The sequence below is a fragment of the Saccostrea cucullata genome, unplaced genomic scaffold (assembly GCF_032062105.1).
Source record: "Saccostrea cucullata isolate Sc308-1 unplaced genomic scaffold, CSIRO_AGI_Scuc_v1 ctg16897, whole genome shotgun sequence".
Classification (NCBI taxonomy): Eukaryota; Metazoa; Mollusca; class Bivalvia; order Ostreida; family Ostreidae; genus Saccostrea; species Saccostrea cuccullata.
The window spans coordinates 1-13,677 of NW_026917896.1; the positions used below are offsets into that span (position 1 = coordinate 1).

The 13,677-nt window shown below is 33.4% G+C and overlaps 1 protein-coding gene and 1 long non-coding RNA gene across 5 annotated transcripts; one reads left to right on the top strand and one right to left on the bottom strand.

The window, feature by feature from the left end:
• Window positions 1-1,007: 1,007 nt before the first annotated feature.
• LOC134258483 (leukotriene A-4 hydrolase-like) lies at window positions 1,008-12,645 on the bottom strand (the record flags this gene model as incomplete). Its single annotated transcript, XM_062741081.1, has 8 exons — window positions 1,008-2,485; window positions 2,739-2,843; window positions 3,256-3,338; window positions 6,567-6,717; window positions 6,913-6,983; window positions 7,114-7,217; window positions 11,795-11,936; window positions 12,468-12,645. Coding segments are annotated over 8 exons (952 nt in total), but the record flags the coding sequence as incomplete, so codon positions are not given.
• Window positions 3,754-6,234, top strand: LOC134258588 (uncharacterized). 4 transcript variants are annotated; one of them, XR_009990198.1, is made up of 4 exons: window positions 3,754-3,877; window positions 5,130-5,235; window positions 5,923-6,005; window positions 6,082-6,234. It is a non-coding gene; the product is annotated as an uncharacterized LOC134258588 (long non-coding RNA). The 4 variants fall into 4 exon arrangements; XR_009990214.1 differs by having other exon boundaries at window positions 3,754-3,860; XR_009990209.1 differs by lacking the exon at window positions 3,754-3,877 and adding an exon at window positions 4,099-4,143.
• Window positions 12,646-13,677: the final 1,032 nt, after the last annotated feature.

The following is a 13,677-nucleotide window of genomic DNA, read 5'->3' on the forward strand; positions in this document are numbered from 1 at the left end:
GCAGGTCGATTGGAGATGGTACAACTGCTCCATGGCACCTGATCCCAAATCTGTTTTTTTTTTGATCAGTGTTTATTCTGCTCAAAGTGTAGTTTCATAGACCTTTAAGCTGGGTGTACATTTATTTACTTGCCTTTACCTGTCTCCATTTGTAATTAGTGTCCCCCGCATTCATGAAAGCAAAGTGAGAAGTGGTGTAAAATTGTAAATCAGATGCATATGTTTTAAAACTCTATAAAGGAATGTTTCTATCATCAACTTCCCTTACTGAGGGGACATTAAATCTCATTCTTCTGTCTAGCTGTCTTCCTGTCACAAAAACTTTAACCTTGGTCATAACTTTTGAATGAGAAGAGATAGGGATTTCATATTTTACATGTACATTACTTGTGCCAAGACCTTTCCAAATATACCATGAGTTGACCCAATGACCCCAACCTTAAACTTCGACATACTTTTAAATTGGTCAAGACTTTTGAAAGAGAAAAGATAAAGCTTTCATTTCAACCATTTTTGTATTTGAGAAGAATGAATGGAAACTGCAAATAATTGGAATTTTTCTAGTCAAAGGGGTATAACTCTGTCAAAAATGGTGCGATTGTACCCAACTTGCCCTAGATATTTATCTGATAAATATATATACTAAATTCCATTTCAGTAAGTGCAACCTCTGCGAAGAAAATGAACAGAAACTGCAAATAATTGGAATTTTTTTAAGTCCAAGGGGCATAACTCTGTCAAAAATGATGCGATCGTACCCAAAACAGAACTTGACCTAGTATTCATTTGATATATCTGTATACCAAATTTCATTTCAGTATGTGCAACGGTTGTGAAGAAAATGAACGGAAACTAAGTGGACCAACAGACAGTAGCAAAGCAATATGCCCTCCCTCCATCGAAGAAAGGGGGGCATACCATAATAAATATTCTATTTTGATACAATTTTTTTGGATGCAAAATGAATGCTGCATCATAAACCAACTAAAGCAATTCTGGAAGACTGATTTGATTTACAATTTAATTAAATTAGTGACTAGGTAAGCCACAGTATGATGTCACCAGGAATATAATGGAATGACATACATGAAATTACAAATCAATTCCTCTACTTTAATGCCATGTTTGATTACAAAGAAACTGAACCTAGATTACGACTATTCAATTTTACTTTGATTTTCGAAAGTGACTCCTGATTTTTGCAATTATGAATCCATTTCTCAAGGTTTTACTTGAAATAAAAATAGGTGATGCTGTATGTGTAGCCATATTTTCTTGAAACTAGGATTTTCAGCATGATCTGTTTAAAGTGAAATAGATAGCCACCATCAAAATGAAAGTAACAAACATAAATATATGTGACCATGAATGTATACATACTTAATAATTGAAATCTTGTTTGGTTTTTACCATACTGATGTATTTTAATCTAAATCCAATTTCCTGGTAACCAAACATTGCAATGAAGTTTATCACAAAGCAGAACATTTTAATAAAAGCAAATACATGTAGCATCCATGTAATAAATTAATAATTAATGATTTTCATTCATTTAGTTACCGTGCCTTTTCTTAAACATGTAATACAAGCCTATATAAACAACCGCTGGATTTTACATTCTTTCTATCCAATAACTGATTATTGATACTTTTGTGATTGATTGCATGATTCAGATCCATATGATTGATGAGGAAATGTTATCAAGCAATAATAAAATTAGAAACAATATTTTTTCTTCAATACTTTTTTGTAAAAGAATATTTTCTTCAGCTAATTTCTGTTCCTTGTTTCAAAATTGAAGAGATAAATCTAAATAGCTTAGATGTAAATAATCAAATATTGTACAGTGGACCTTCAGATATCCGGACGCCAGATATCTGGATGCTTCAGTATCCGGACGCTTTTTCATCGGAACAAAATTTTAAAATGTTATTATGTCTTTTTTAACTGGTGATTCAGGTATTCGGACGCTTCACATATCCGAACAAATTGATTGGGAACCAAAGCGTCCGGATAAATGAGGCTCCACTGTACATAACTGATTTTCATTCATAAAATGATCAAATTAAAATTAGTTGTTTTTTTATATGATATCACCTGAATCAAAAGAAAATTAAACCAATTCTCAATTGCACACCCATTCATTTGTGATTAAACACTTTTTATTCCAAACATTATAATTGTAACTCCTGTACAATTTCTTGACTGTACTTTCTGTAAAATAATTTAAAACAAATAGAGATTCTTGATCAATGATTTACATTATAAATGGCCAGTCTTGGATATGTTAGCTGCTAAACCATCACTGTCAGTCTGAAAACCAAAATACACACAAACAGCTGAGAAATATAAGTCCTCATCACAGTCTTAAGTAAGTTTGAGATCCTTTGCCAGCATGGTCGCTGTTGTGTTGTGCATCTCCCCTTTGTGAGTCTGGAAGTTCTGTATGGCTATTGGTCTAGCTTCTTCCCAGCCATACAGGTCCCTAGGTAAAATTATTGCTCAAGTAAATCAGTCTTACATGAATGTACAACCAATCACACTTCAGACTTCTAAATTGTCTGATCCCAGGGTATTCATTTTGAACAGTAAAACTGAAAATGTTGATAATTTTTACCACATTTTTTTTCAGATTTTAACTAAAATTTTGATCCAACTTAAGGAGAGGCCTGACAATTTTTTTTTGAAAGTCATATATAAACTTAAAGGATTTTAAATTTGATTTTGATCCATCTCACCTATATAGAGGTCTGACAAATTTCATCCGTCCTTGTTCATTTACAAAGTCTAGCACCCTGGGAATAGCATCTTTCCACTGGGCCTTGATACACAACCTCAGCCAGCTACAGAAGAAAACATTCTCTAAATTTATGAAGGGCTATATTTGTGTGAACAATTTTTAATAATGTAGATTTCTCATTTTACACAAGTACTTGATATCGTGAAATGGTCCTTAGCCTTCAAATAATGAAAAATTTAATTTGCGAGAGGATGGTTAATCTAGAGAATTGCATGATCATTAGCACCATGAAAATAATGAGCAAGTAATTTTATTTTGCAAGTGCTGCACAAAATTATGCAATAAGTTATTTCTCATGTACATGTGTATATATATTAAGGAATCTACAGTATCCTTTTAAATTACTACACAATTTTTATCCTGAATCTTTGTTTCTTGCATGGATCCATCTTTTTTTTTTTCTATATCTTTACAGAATTTTATATTTATAAACACATGGATGTGTAATTACAAACCGAAATCTGACTTCTGAATTCCTGACAGCATTCAATTTATACAGTTCCTCCATCTTCAACACTTTGGTAAGTGATAATGGTGGCTGAAAAAAATCAGCAAATCCATATGCTATTAAAGAATTTTAAAATATGCGTAGGCATATACATAGTCTAGCTTTTACATTCGAACTTGAGGCAATTAAATCCTTTTCATCAAAACCTACATTTTTTTTTAATATTTTTTGGAATATTCCCCATATATACAGTACAAGTCCAGAACACTATATATTTGTATAGATTTCCCTTTATGAATGTTTGAGACGCCATTGTGATTATAGCCTGAGCAATTGTGCTTATAGAAAAATAAATGTAGATAAATTCATATGGGGTTATGGTGGGAAAGGACAGTAAAGATATGCAAATATAATGAAGTATATCTGAAATGAAACACTCTAGAGGAAAAACCCCTACATAAACAAATGCATGGGCGCAGACACCCAAAGTTGTGCGGAGGAGAAAATGCTAGCTGGCGCGTGATTGGTCAAGAAGAGAAAAGACTTGTTATGTATTTGACAAGTGAAATAAAGTTGATAAAAATCTCATATCAAGACTTGGGTTTCTTTGAGGTGTATAGGAGTTACAGGTAAAAATTTGAAGGGAGGGATGCACTTTGGTTAGAGATTTTCATTTGGTGTCAAACGCACCTATAGTTGTAAACAAATGGAAATTGAAAGTAAAAGTGCAACGGCATGGTATATTTTTTCTGGCATTTTTTGTTTTCCAATATCTCGAACTTTCACGACAAAAAGGTCATTTGCCCGAAATTCAATACATGTATGAGTGAGAGGGGCTAAAGTTTGTAGGGAAGTCTATGGGAAAACATTTGGTGGTGTTTGTCCTATAGAATAGGTATGATTTCATGGATAAAAATTGATTACAGCCAAAAAATCAACCAGTTCCTATTTTTATGGCATTGGGATTATATTTTAGTTAGTTTTGACTATTTGTTTCAATTGAGGCTCACAATATGGACTGCACATAGTGAAAAAATGCAAAAATTTTTGCCCTAGCTCTCATATTTTCAATAAATGTTCATGTAAATAATTCTAAATAAATATTCATACCGAAATTTACTGTGAATATTGTAAATAATACAATATCAATATTTATGGGCATCCCCCTCGCAGTTTGAGAAATTCATTTAAATCTATGTATTTTATGAGTGTAGACTTGGAACAGATTGAGTAATCCTCTTTCAAATTTGTGTTGATCAGAGTTGATTGAATAATTTATAACAAAATTTGACTGCTGTTAACTAATTAGGTTACTTTGTTTTTACATAAGGGGCATAATCCAGCAGAAAAGCCAGTTTCAGTCATGTAATCAGTGCTGGCTTGAAATAAATTTAAAGTTATATTTTTGGTGAAACTTAGAGATTACTTGTAGGAAATTTAATTGAAATTACAGTACAATATATATTTTTGCAGAAAATACATTGAAAATGCAATAAATATGCAAAATTATAACTGAAAAAATTATGAAAAAGGTGTCTGAATATCCCTCCTCCTTGCCATATCCAATCTTGATATTCTGCTGAAAAGGGGGGGGGGGGTAATTTTGTGCTCTAATCATGATGGAAAATGAAGGATTTCTGTTTAAATTTGGTTTATTTGAATAACAAGAGTCATGTTTATCTGCAGTTATTTTTTTTCAATTTCTTTGATATTTTTAAAATAATTATCTGAGTAAATTCTATTTTAACATGATTATTTTAAAGGTATTACATCACAAATGCTTTAAAAAAATTCAAAAGATGGTGTAAATAATAAAGAATTATTATATAAGCTACTAGATGCATTTATCAGTATGTTTTAATAAAATAAAATGTATTTCAGCAATGCATTATCAAGAAGGAAGAGATTAATGAACCCTACCCTCTTACAATGAACAACACATGGACACTCTCGGGATGATCCCTTTGCTTTCATTAAGAGTTCCAAGGTATGGTTTTCTTAGAAAATCTAGTTAATCTCTTAATATTTTAAAAGTTATTTAGAACTTTTTATAGATTATCAGAAAATAAATTTCCTCAGAACTGCAGTTATTTAAACATTTTGCGTACAATTGAGCACTGTATTCAGTCAGACAATATGATTTATCTGCCCTTGGCATTCAATCAATTTATTAATTATGTCAATAATAAGAAATGATATGCAAATAAATATATTTGCCTTTTATGAGAATATACATATTTAACATCAATTACATGAAATGTTCATGAAAATTGGCTAAAATGTAGGTCACCCCCCTTCAAAATTACAAAATTTTCAGTGGGGATGTATTTGATTCTCTGATGCCAGCAACCCACTGCTGATAGAATTTGTTTTAATCTTATGTACATTTGAACTAGATATAATTCTCTTTCTTTCCATTGATTATTTCATCTACATTAGTTTTCACTCTTTCCATAACCCAGCTTTTTCTTAAAAAAACCTGCTGATTTTCTTCATTTTTCATTAATAACGGGTACCTGCTACCCTGAATGATTAACATAATCTACCTTGAGAAATTATTAGAGATAATAAGAAAAACAAGCAAAACATATGCTAGATTAATCATTTTATTTTAAAAGTTTGAAAGAAAAATAGAAAAATACTTCAATTTATAGACATTTTTTCTGTTTCACAGATGTTGGTCTGATTGACTGGGGTGTGAAATGTAACAGCCAATGGTGTACTTAAGCTAAGACTGTCAGTCCCAATATTCAAGAGGTGAGATAAGCAATGGATATGTGTTCTAAATTTAATAAATTGACCAGTTTTTATAAATGTTTCTTTTACTCTATAGGAAAAACCCCTACATAAACAAATGCATGGGCGCAGACATTTTGGACACCCAAAGTTGTGCGGAGGAGAAAATGCTAGCTGGCGCGTGATTGGTCAATAAGAGAAAAGACTTGTTATGTATTTGACAAGTGAAATAAAGTTGATAAAAATCTCATATCAAGACTTGGGTTTCTTTGAGGTGTATAGGAGTTACAGGTAAAAATTTGAAGGGAGGGATGCACTTTGGTTAGAGATTTTCATTTGGTGTCAAACGCACCTAGTTGTAAACAAATGGAAATTGAAAGTAAAAGTGCAACGGCACGGTATATTTTTTCTGGCATTTTTTGCTTTCCAATATCTCGAACTTTCACGACAAAAAGGTCATTTGCCCGAAATTCAATATATGTATGAGTGAGAGGGGCTAAAGTTTGTATGGAAGTCTATGGGAAAACATTTGGTGGTGTTTGTCCTAGAGCATGATACTTTCCTTTTCCATTACTTTCTTACCTCCTCCACCAGAAGAGCTAGGAATTCTCTGACCTGTACAGAGGTCAAAGAGGTAAGGTCACTGGGGTTAAATTGGTCCAGTTCATTCTCACCGGCTGATGACCACTTCTTGGACAGCTGTTTACAGGGGACCTCTAGACTGTCGTCATACCTGTAGTAAATCAAATAGAAATTTAACAGGTATAACCTATAGAAATGATGGCAACATACCAGAAATGAACTAGGTCTGTCAAGTAATTTTTTGACCATTGTATACTATGATAGCTGTTCATATAATACACTGTATTTTCATTACTTTTGTGTGCAGTAGAACAATTACATCTGAATATTGTGGACAGACACTTACTTTGGTATAATGGGTGGCATTCCTTGATCATAAAACCATTTATCCCATTCCACACTGTCTAACACTTCTCTCTAAAATTGTAACATTTTTTACAATTTATATAGAGAGATATTATTATTTCATCTATTTTGCAAAAAATAACCCAAACTCTAAATGCAGAGTATGAAAATAATGATTCTTAGATGATCGAGTTATTATTACCTTGTCAGTGAAATAGGAGTATAGGAAATCCTTCCATTGGTTTGAGTCTATAGATTGCTGTTTAAACTTCTCTACATAGGCTTTCAGAAATTTTTCAAACACAGCTGAAATGTATACCATATATACATGCATAACTTATATCCTATTAAGGTATATAATATCTTGGCTTTCTATACTCTAAAAGTGGTTATTTACGCTGGTGTTAAGTATGCGTTTGTGACCATCAAACATTCACGTGGGTGTAAAATACGTGGTCGCACGAGCTACTGAGAAAAATTTACGCGTACTATCATCGACTTGTTTCCCTTTGAAAATAAGAAGAAAATCAAAAATAATTACAACAAACTAAACAAATCAAAATGAATTTCTCCTGTTGGATTGGTCCAGCTGAGTGTGAACAACTGGAGTACACTTTATTGTAGTTATTTATGCAAGCTCAAATTTCAAAGTGGGATCTACTTACCTGTATCTGCGCGTCGAGTGCACAGGTTGACAATTAATTTAATAGGTATGTTTGAAGTAACATGTATGTAACATTTTGACTAATTATTTGAAATTGAGAGAGACACATACGAATATACGAAGGAAATAAAAAATGAGTATCGATGTTTTAACTTTTAATTGCGTGATGCTGCTTTAAAATATTTAATATGAAGATGTATTTTTCATCGCACAATTAAAAAAATGAACAGTTACATTTTCATGACTGTTTGTGATATATTTATATACTTATTGATATACTTATCTACTAACGTGAGTTCAATACCCCAATTAATATACGACTGGTTCAACCGGTCTAATCTAGAATTATTCCAGAAATTTGAAATTTTGTAACCATGCGCCCGAGGGTATTTTATGTGGTTCTTCGCTTACCGCGTAAGTAGTGTAAATTTCCCCCACGTGCAAATAACCACTTTTACAGTAGTCAAAGACCTAAAATCTTGCTTGAAACAAAAACTAAAATACAAGTAGAGATAAAAAGGGTATATTTTTACTGCTTTTGCTAACAAGAGGCCCAAGGGCCTTGAATCGCTCTTCTGATAAATTGTACAACCTATCACTTCTATTTGAAGCCTCTAACCCTAAGTATTCTAAGAGCCAAGTTGTATCAACTGACAAAGTTTGATGATTCTTAGCCAATTATAACTGAAGATATTTTAATAAAGCTATAAAAAAAAAAACATAAGTAGGTCACAATGACCTACTTTAAGATTGAAGTTTTCTGAGGACTCAATATGCATTAATAGACAAAGACTGAAGATTCTAAGCCAATAAGTATGTGAGATAGTCAAAAGTAAGTCACTTTGACCTACTTTTTCATCTACATTCTTGGAAAAAATAAAATGCATCAACTGACAAAGTTTGATTATTCCAAGCCAATAAGTACTGGAGATACTTAATTATAGCCATAAAATGTTAAAAGTAGGTCACTGTGACCTAAATTTTAGTAGGCGATTTTCGAAAGCCTAAAATACATCAACTGACAAAGTTTGATGATTCTCAGTCAATATGTATCCAAGATTCAAAAGTATTCAAAAGTAGGTCACCATGACCTACTTTTTGGTCATCACTCTCCGAAAACCCAAGATGCATCAACCCACAAAGTTTGATGATTCTAAGCTTCTAAATACCTAAGATACTTAAATAAAGCTAAAAAATGTCAAAAGTAGGTCACCATGACCTACTTTTTGGTCATCACTCTCCGAAAACCCAAGATGCATCAACTCACAAAGTTTGATGATTCTAAGCTTATTAATACCTAAGATGCTTAAATAAAGCTATAAAATGTCAAAAGTAGGTCACCGTGACCTACTTTTTGGTCGTCACTCTCCGAAAACCCAAGATGCATCAACTCACAATGTTTGATGATTCTAAGCTTATAAATACCTAAGATACTTAAATAAAGCTATAAAATGTCAAAAGTAGGTCACCGTGACCTACTTTTTGGTCGTCACTCTCCGAAAACCCAAGATGCATCAACTCACAAAGTTTGATGATTCTTAGCCAATAAATACCGAAGATACTTCAATAAAGCCATAAAATGTCAAAAGTAGGTCACCGTGACCTACATTTTAGTCAACATTTTTCAAAGTCCCAAGATGCATCTGCTGACCAAGTTTGATGATCGTAGGTCTGAAGGTAATCAAAATATGCCTTTTTAAACAATATGAAAACATATGCCTGCAAAATTCAAAAAGTAGGTCACAGTGACCTACTTTTTCATAAATATGTTTTAAGGTCCCAAGATGCAGCAATTTACAAGATTTGATGATTCTAACCCTCTCAGTGTCTGCAATAATGGGATTAAATGTTTTAAAAAGGATAAGTCATAAAGTTCAAAAAGTAGGTCAAGGTGACCTACTTTTAAGTTGATGTTGTTCAAGGACCCAAGATGCATCAACTAACACAGTTTGATGATCATAGGCCTTAAAGTGTCCAAAATATGCCTTCAAATCAATTTGAAAACAAATGCCCGCAAAATTAAAAAAGTAGGTCACTGTGACCTACTTCTGATTTAACATGATGTGAAGTCTTAAGATGCATCAACTTACAAGATTTGATGATCCTAGTCCTTATAGTAAGCAAAATATAAACGTTTTTATCAATTGTAAATTTACGTCAACTTTGAAGTGACCTTGAGACCACGCCCTTTGCCCCAGGGTCATGCCTTGAACAATTTTTAATCTTCAACATATTCTGATCCTTGTGTGTAAGTTTGGTGAAAATCTGCCTGGTGGTTCTGGAGAAGAAGATTTTTTAGCAACCAGTACTTTTGGTTTTGTTTTCGTGATTATCTCCCCTTGTTTAAGGGTCCCAACCCTTATTTTAGTATAAATGGTAGCCCTTGGGCCAAGGATACCCTGTGACAAATTTGACACTGATTGGCCAAGGCGTTCTTGAGTTATGGCCCATTTTCTAAAAAGTTAACGCACACCGCACGACGCACACCGCACAAATGGCCATAGCATTAGCTCTTTGAGCCTTTGGCTCAGAAGAGCTAAAAATATATAGTATTAATTGAATTGAAACAGTGCTCCATCTCACTAAGTAATGCAAATCCTACTGCTACAATGCACAATAACAGAGAATCCTTATTAGGAATACATGCATGGTACAAAGTATTATAATTGTATAAAATATTGTAACTGAACATATTAACAACAGATAGGCTTGTGATCATGTCCTTGCAGAAGACAAATTAAAACAAACAAACAAAACCTATGTAAGGCCATCCTTAAAAAAATGTTTGTTTGGAATTGCCGCCTGGAGGTTTTCAGACCCAGGAGGGAGGGAGGGAATTTATTTTTTTTTTTTACAAATTGAAGCTAATTAATAGAAATTAAAAATCACAATGAACCGTGGTGATTTTCGTTAATTTCCCTCTTTCTTTTATTTGAATTATATCATTTTTGTCTAAAATATACACAGAACGGTACTCAAGTATCAATCTTTCTTCGATGTTAGATTTGCTTATCTATTAAAAGTCAAATTTCAGCGTCAAACTTTCTTCTTTATTTTAACAATCTTTTTAAAACAATTTCTTTACAAATCTTTTTAAAACAATTTCATTGGTGTATTTCATAGCATGTCTCTTTGAAATTTAGCCCTTCATTAAGACAACCCTTACAAAGAGTGCGAACCACACAAAATTACTTAAGAATAGTTGGGATGTTTTGTGTAAAAAAACGGGAGGGGGTGCTTGGTATGTTCTAAAGTGTTCGCCATGAATAAGTTTTAACATTAATAGGTGTCAAAGACTTGTCATACTGATAGACAACATTTTTCCTTTGGTATTTGGGAATAAACATTTCTGACCCATGTAATTTTTTTACCAGGGAACTGAACGATCATTTTCAATTTCAACATGACGGACTTATCCTATCAAGTTCAAAGGCAATCTATTACAATAGCTCTTTCCAGGTATTGGTGTATCATTCCATTTAATGTTTTATTCATCTCTTATTTTTATGAAGATGCATAAATGTTCTGGTCTTCAAGGCTTGAATGTTTTCACATCCACTGATCCAACTTGGTCTGACATTTCGGCGGCTTTCATTTTTTCAAATCGCCACCTATATTCCCTCAATCTCCCATGCAGAGTTGTCATTCGTTCTTCTCCTATGAGCAGATGGTAGAGAGTGATATTCCCTATATCATAAATACTATGAAGAAAGCGTTTTATTGACCGGTATTGTTAAATTTATGTGAGCTCAAACCCGACTTTAAAAAGCTATTTCGAAGAACGAACTAACTTGAAAAAGCGATGTCGGACATAAGACTGTAAAAAAAATATTTCCAATTTTTTGCCAATAAAATTTTTTAAGCGGGGGGTATTTCAATGAGGCGGGCGGCAATTCCAAACAAACTAAAATTTTATTTTGGCCTAAAAGCAAAGTTCACCTGAAATAATTCTGGGTCTGTCATAAAGTTAAATTTCTCCATTAAACGGGTTTCTGATGAGACTTTAGCTCTAATGGTGTGTGTACTTATTAAAAAGAAAGATACATCTTACTACAGTCAACTGGACTGAGTCTTATTAAAACAGTAGAAGTAGTGTTTTTGAAAAAAACTGTTTACAGAAAGACAGATGGACAATGGACACCATACTAATGCATAAGCTCTTCTAGTCTCTATCCAGTAAAGCTAAAATTGCCCCTGACATAGTGTATGTGTGTGTTACCTGGTCCCCCCAGCAGGGTCTCCAGATAGAACAGCAGGGTAAAGCCTTTCTCATAGGGAACAATGGAGAAGGCATCGTCTGGATCCACTCCCTTAAGATCTGGGATCAGTCGTGTGTAGGGACCATTCTTCAACACTACTTCCTGAAATAAAATCAATGCTGGTCCATTTTCAATGAGAAACCAACAATTAAGATTTAAGATTACCCTTAAACAAGAGTCTAGCTATTAAATAAAGCAAGTTTCTACTGTTCTGTAATAATTGAAAGAATCTTTCCATAAAATTATTTTCTAATCAATGATTTATGATAACATGTATTAAGTACAATTTCTTCTTCCAATTCTTTTGCCCCTCCCAGAGCCAGGAACTGACGAAATGCCTCATTGTCATGTAACCTTGATGTGATCTTTCTCTCCACAAACATGGTGTGACCTTCATTTAACCTGGAAAGTCAAAGGTCATCTTCAAATCTAATGCACATCAACCTTCCATCAGGATAAATGAAAGTCACTGACTGATGTGTGGAACTGAGGACAATTCTATTGCTAAAATTCCTCTCTGCTCTCCAACAAACAGCGAAATTCTGTGTATGCTTAGAGCATGAGTGCTTTAACATAGTTTGATTTAAGAAAAAGAAAATTTTAGAAGTGTTCAGAATTGAATTTTAAATTTACAATTGTCTCTTTTAGACTTTTGGATCCTCCAATGGCCATGAATTGACGGAGAGCCTCACTGTTGTGTAAACGTCCTGTGATCTTCCTCTCCACAAACACAGTGTGACCTTCATTTAACCTGAAAAGGTCAAAGGTTATAGACTTATAGTGATCTTCCTCTCCACAAACACAGTGTGGCCTTCATTTAACCTGAAAAGGTCAAAGGTTATAGAGTTATAGTGATCTTCGAAAAGATCTTCAAAAAGGTCAAAGGTTATAGAGATCTTCCTCTCCATAAACAAAGTGTGACCTTCATTTAACCTGAAAAGGTCAGATTATAGAACTTAATCAGTAAAATGATTAAAAATTCAAAAATTAATAAAGGCACAAGTCATATTTGTGGAGCAAAGAAAAATCACAAGAACGATTTCATCAATGTAAGGTTTAACTTTTGTTTTAATAATGCCTCTCCATCACCATAAATTGAACTTTTTTATGTTTAACTTTTTTGATAATTTGTTTAAATCAAAATTTAAAAAAACTATTTATGCAATTAAATACAAATACTGGGTACAAATACTAAGTTCCTAATAAAGCAGTTTTTTACGCCCCGCCATGAATATGGCCGGGGCATATAGTGTTTGTCATGTCCGTCTTCCGTCCTTCCGTCACACTTTGTGTTTAGCTCTGTTCAAAGCTAAGTTTCAAAGAAACTATCCAAGATATTTTCATCAAACTTCATATGCTGATAGATATTGATGAGAGCTATGCAACTGCATCAACATTTTTTGACCTTGACCTTTCGTTTGACCTTGATCTCACTTTTCTTAAATTAGTGTTTAGCTCAGTTTTAAACATACCATTCAAGATGGTGTTATCAAACTTCACATGTGGATACAAACTTGCACGGATGATGCATCTAGGGATGAACACTACAAGACTTGCTTCGGATGCTGGATCTGACCTACATTTTCCAGTTGAGTGACCAGATTTTTGGAGCAGGTCCATTCCTAAGGAACTATAAGCCCAACTTGGACCAAACTTGCATGGATGATGCATCTAAGGATGGACACTACCAGACTTGCTTCGGATGCTGGATCTGACCTACATTTTCATTCCCAAGTAACTATAAGCCCTACCTGAACCAAACTTGAATGGATGATGCATCTAAGGATGGACACTACCAGACTTGCTTTGGATGCTGGATCTGACCTATATTTTCCTTCCCAAG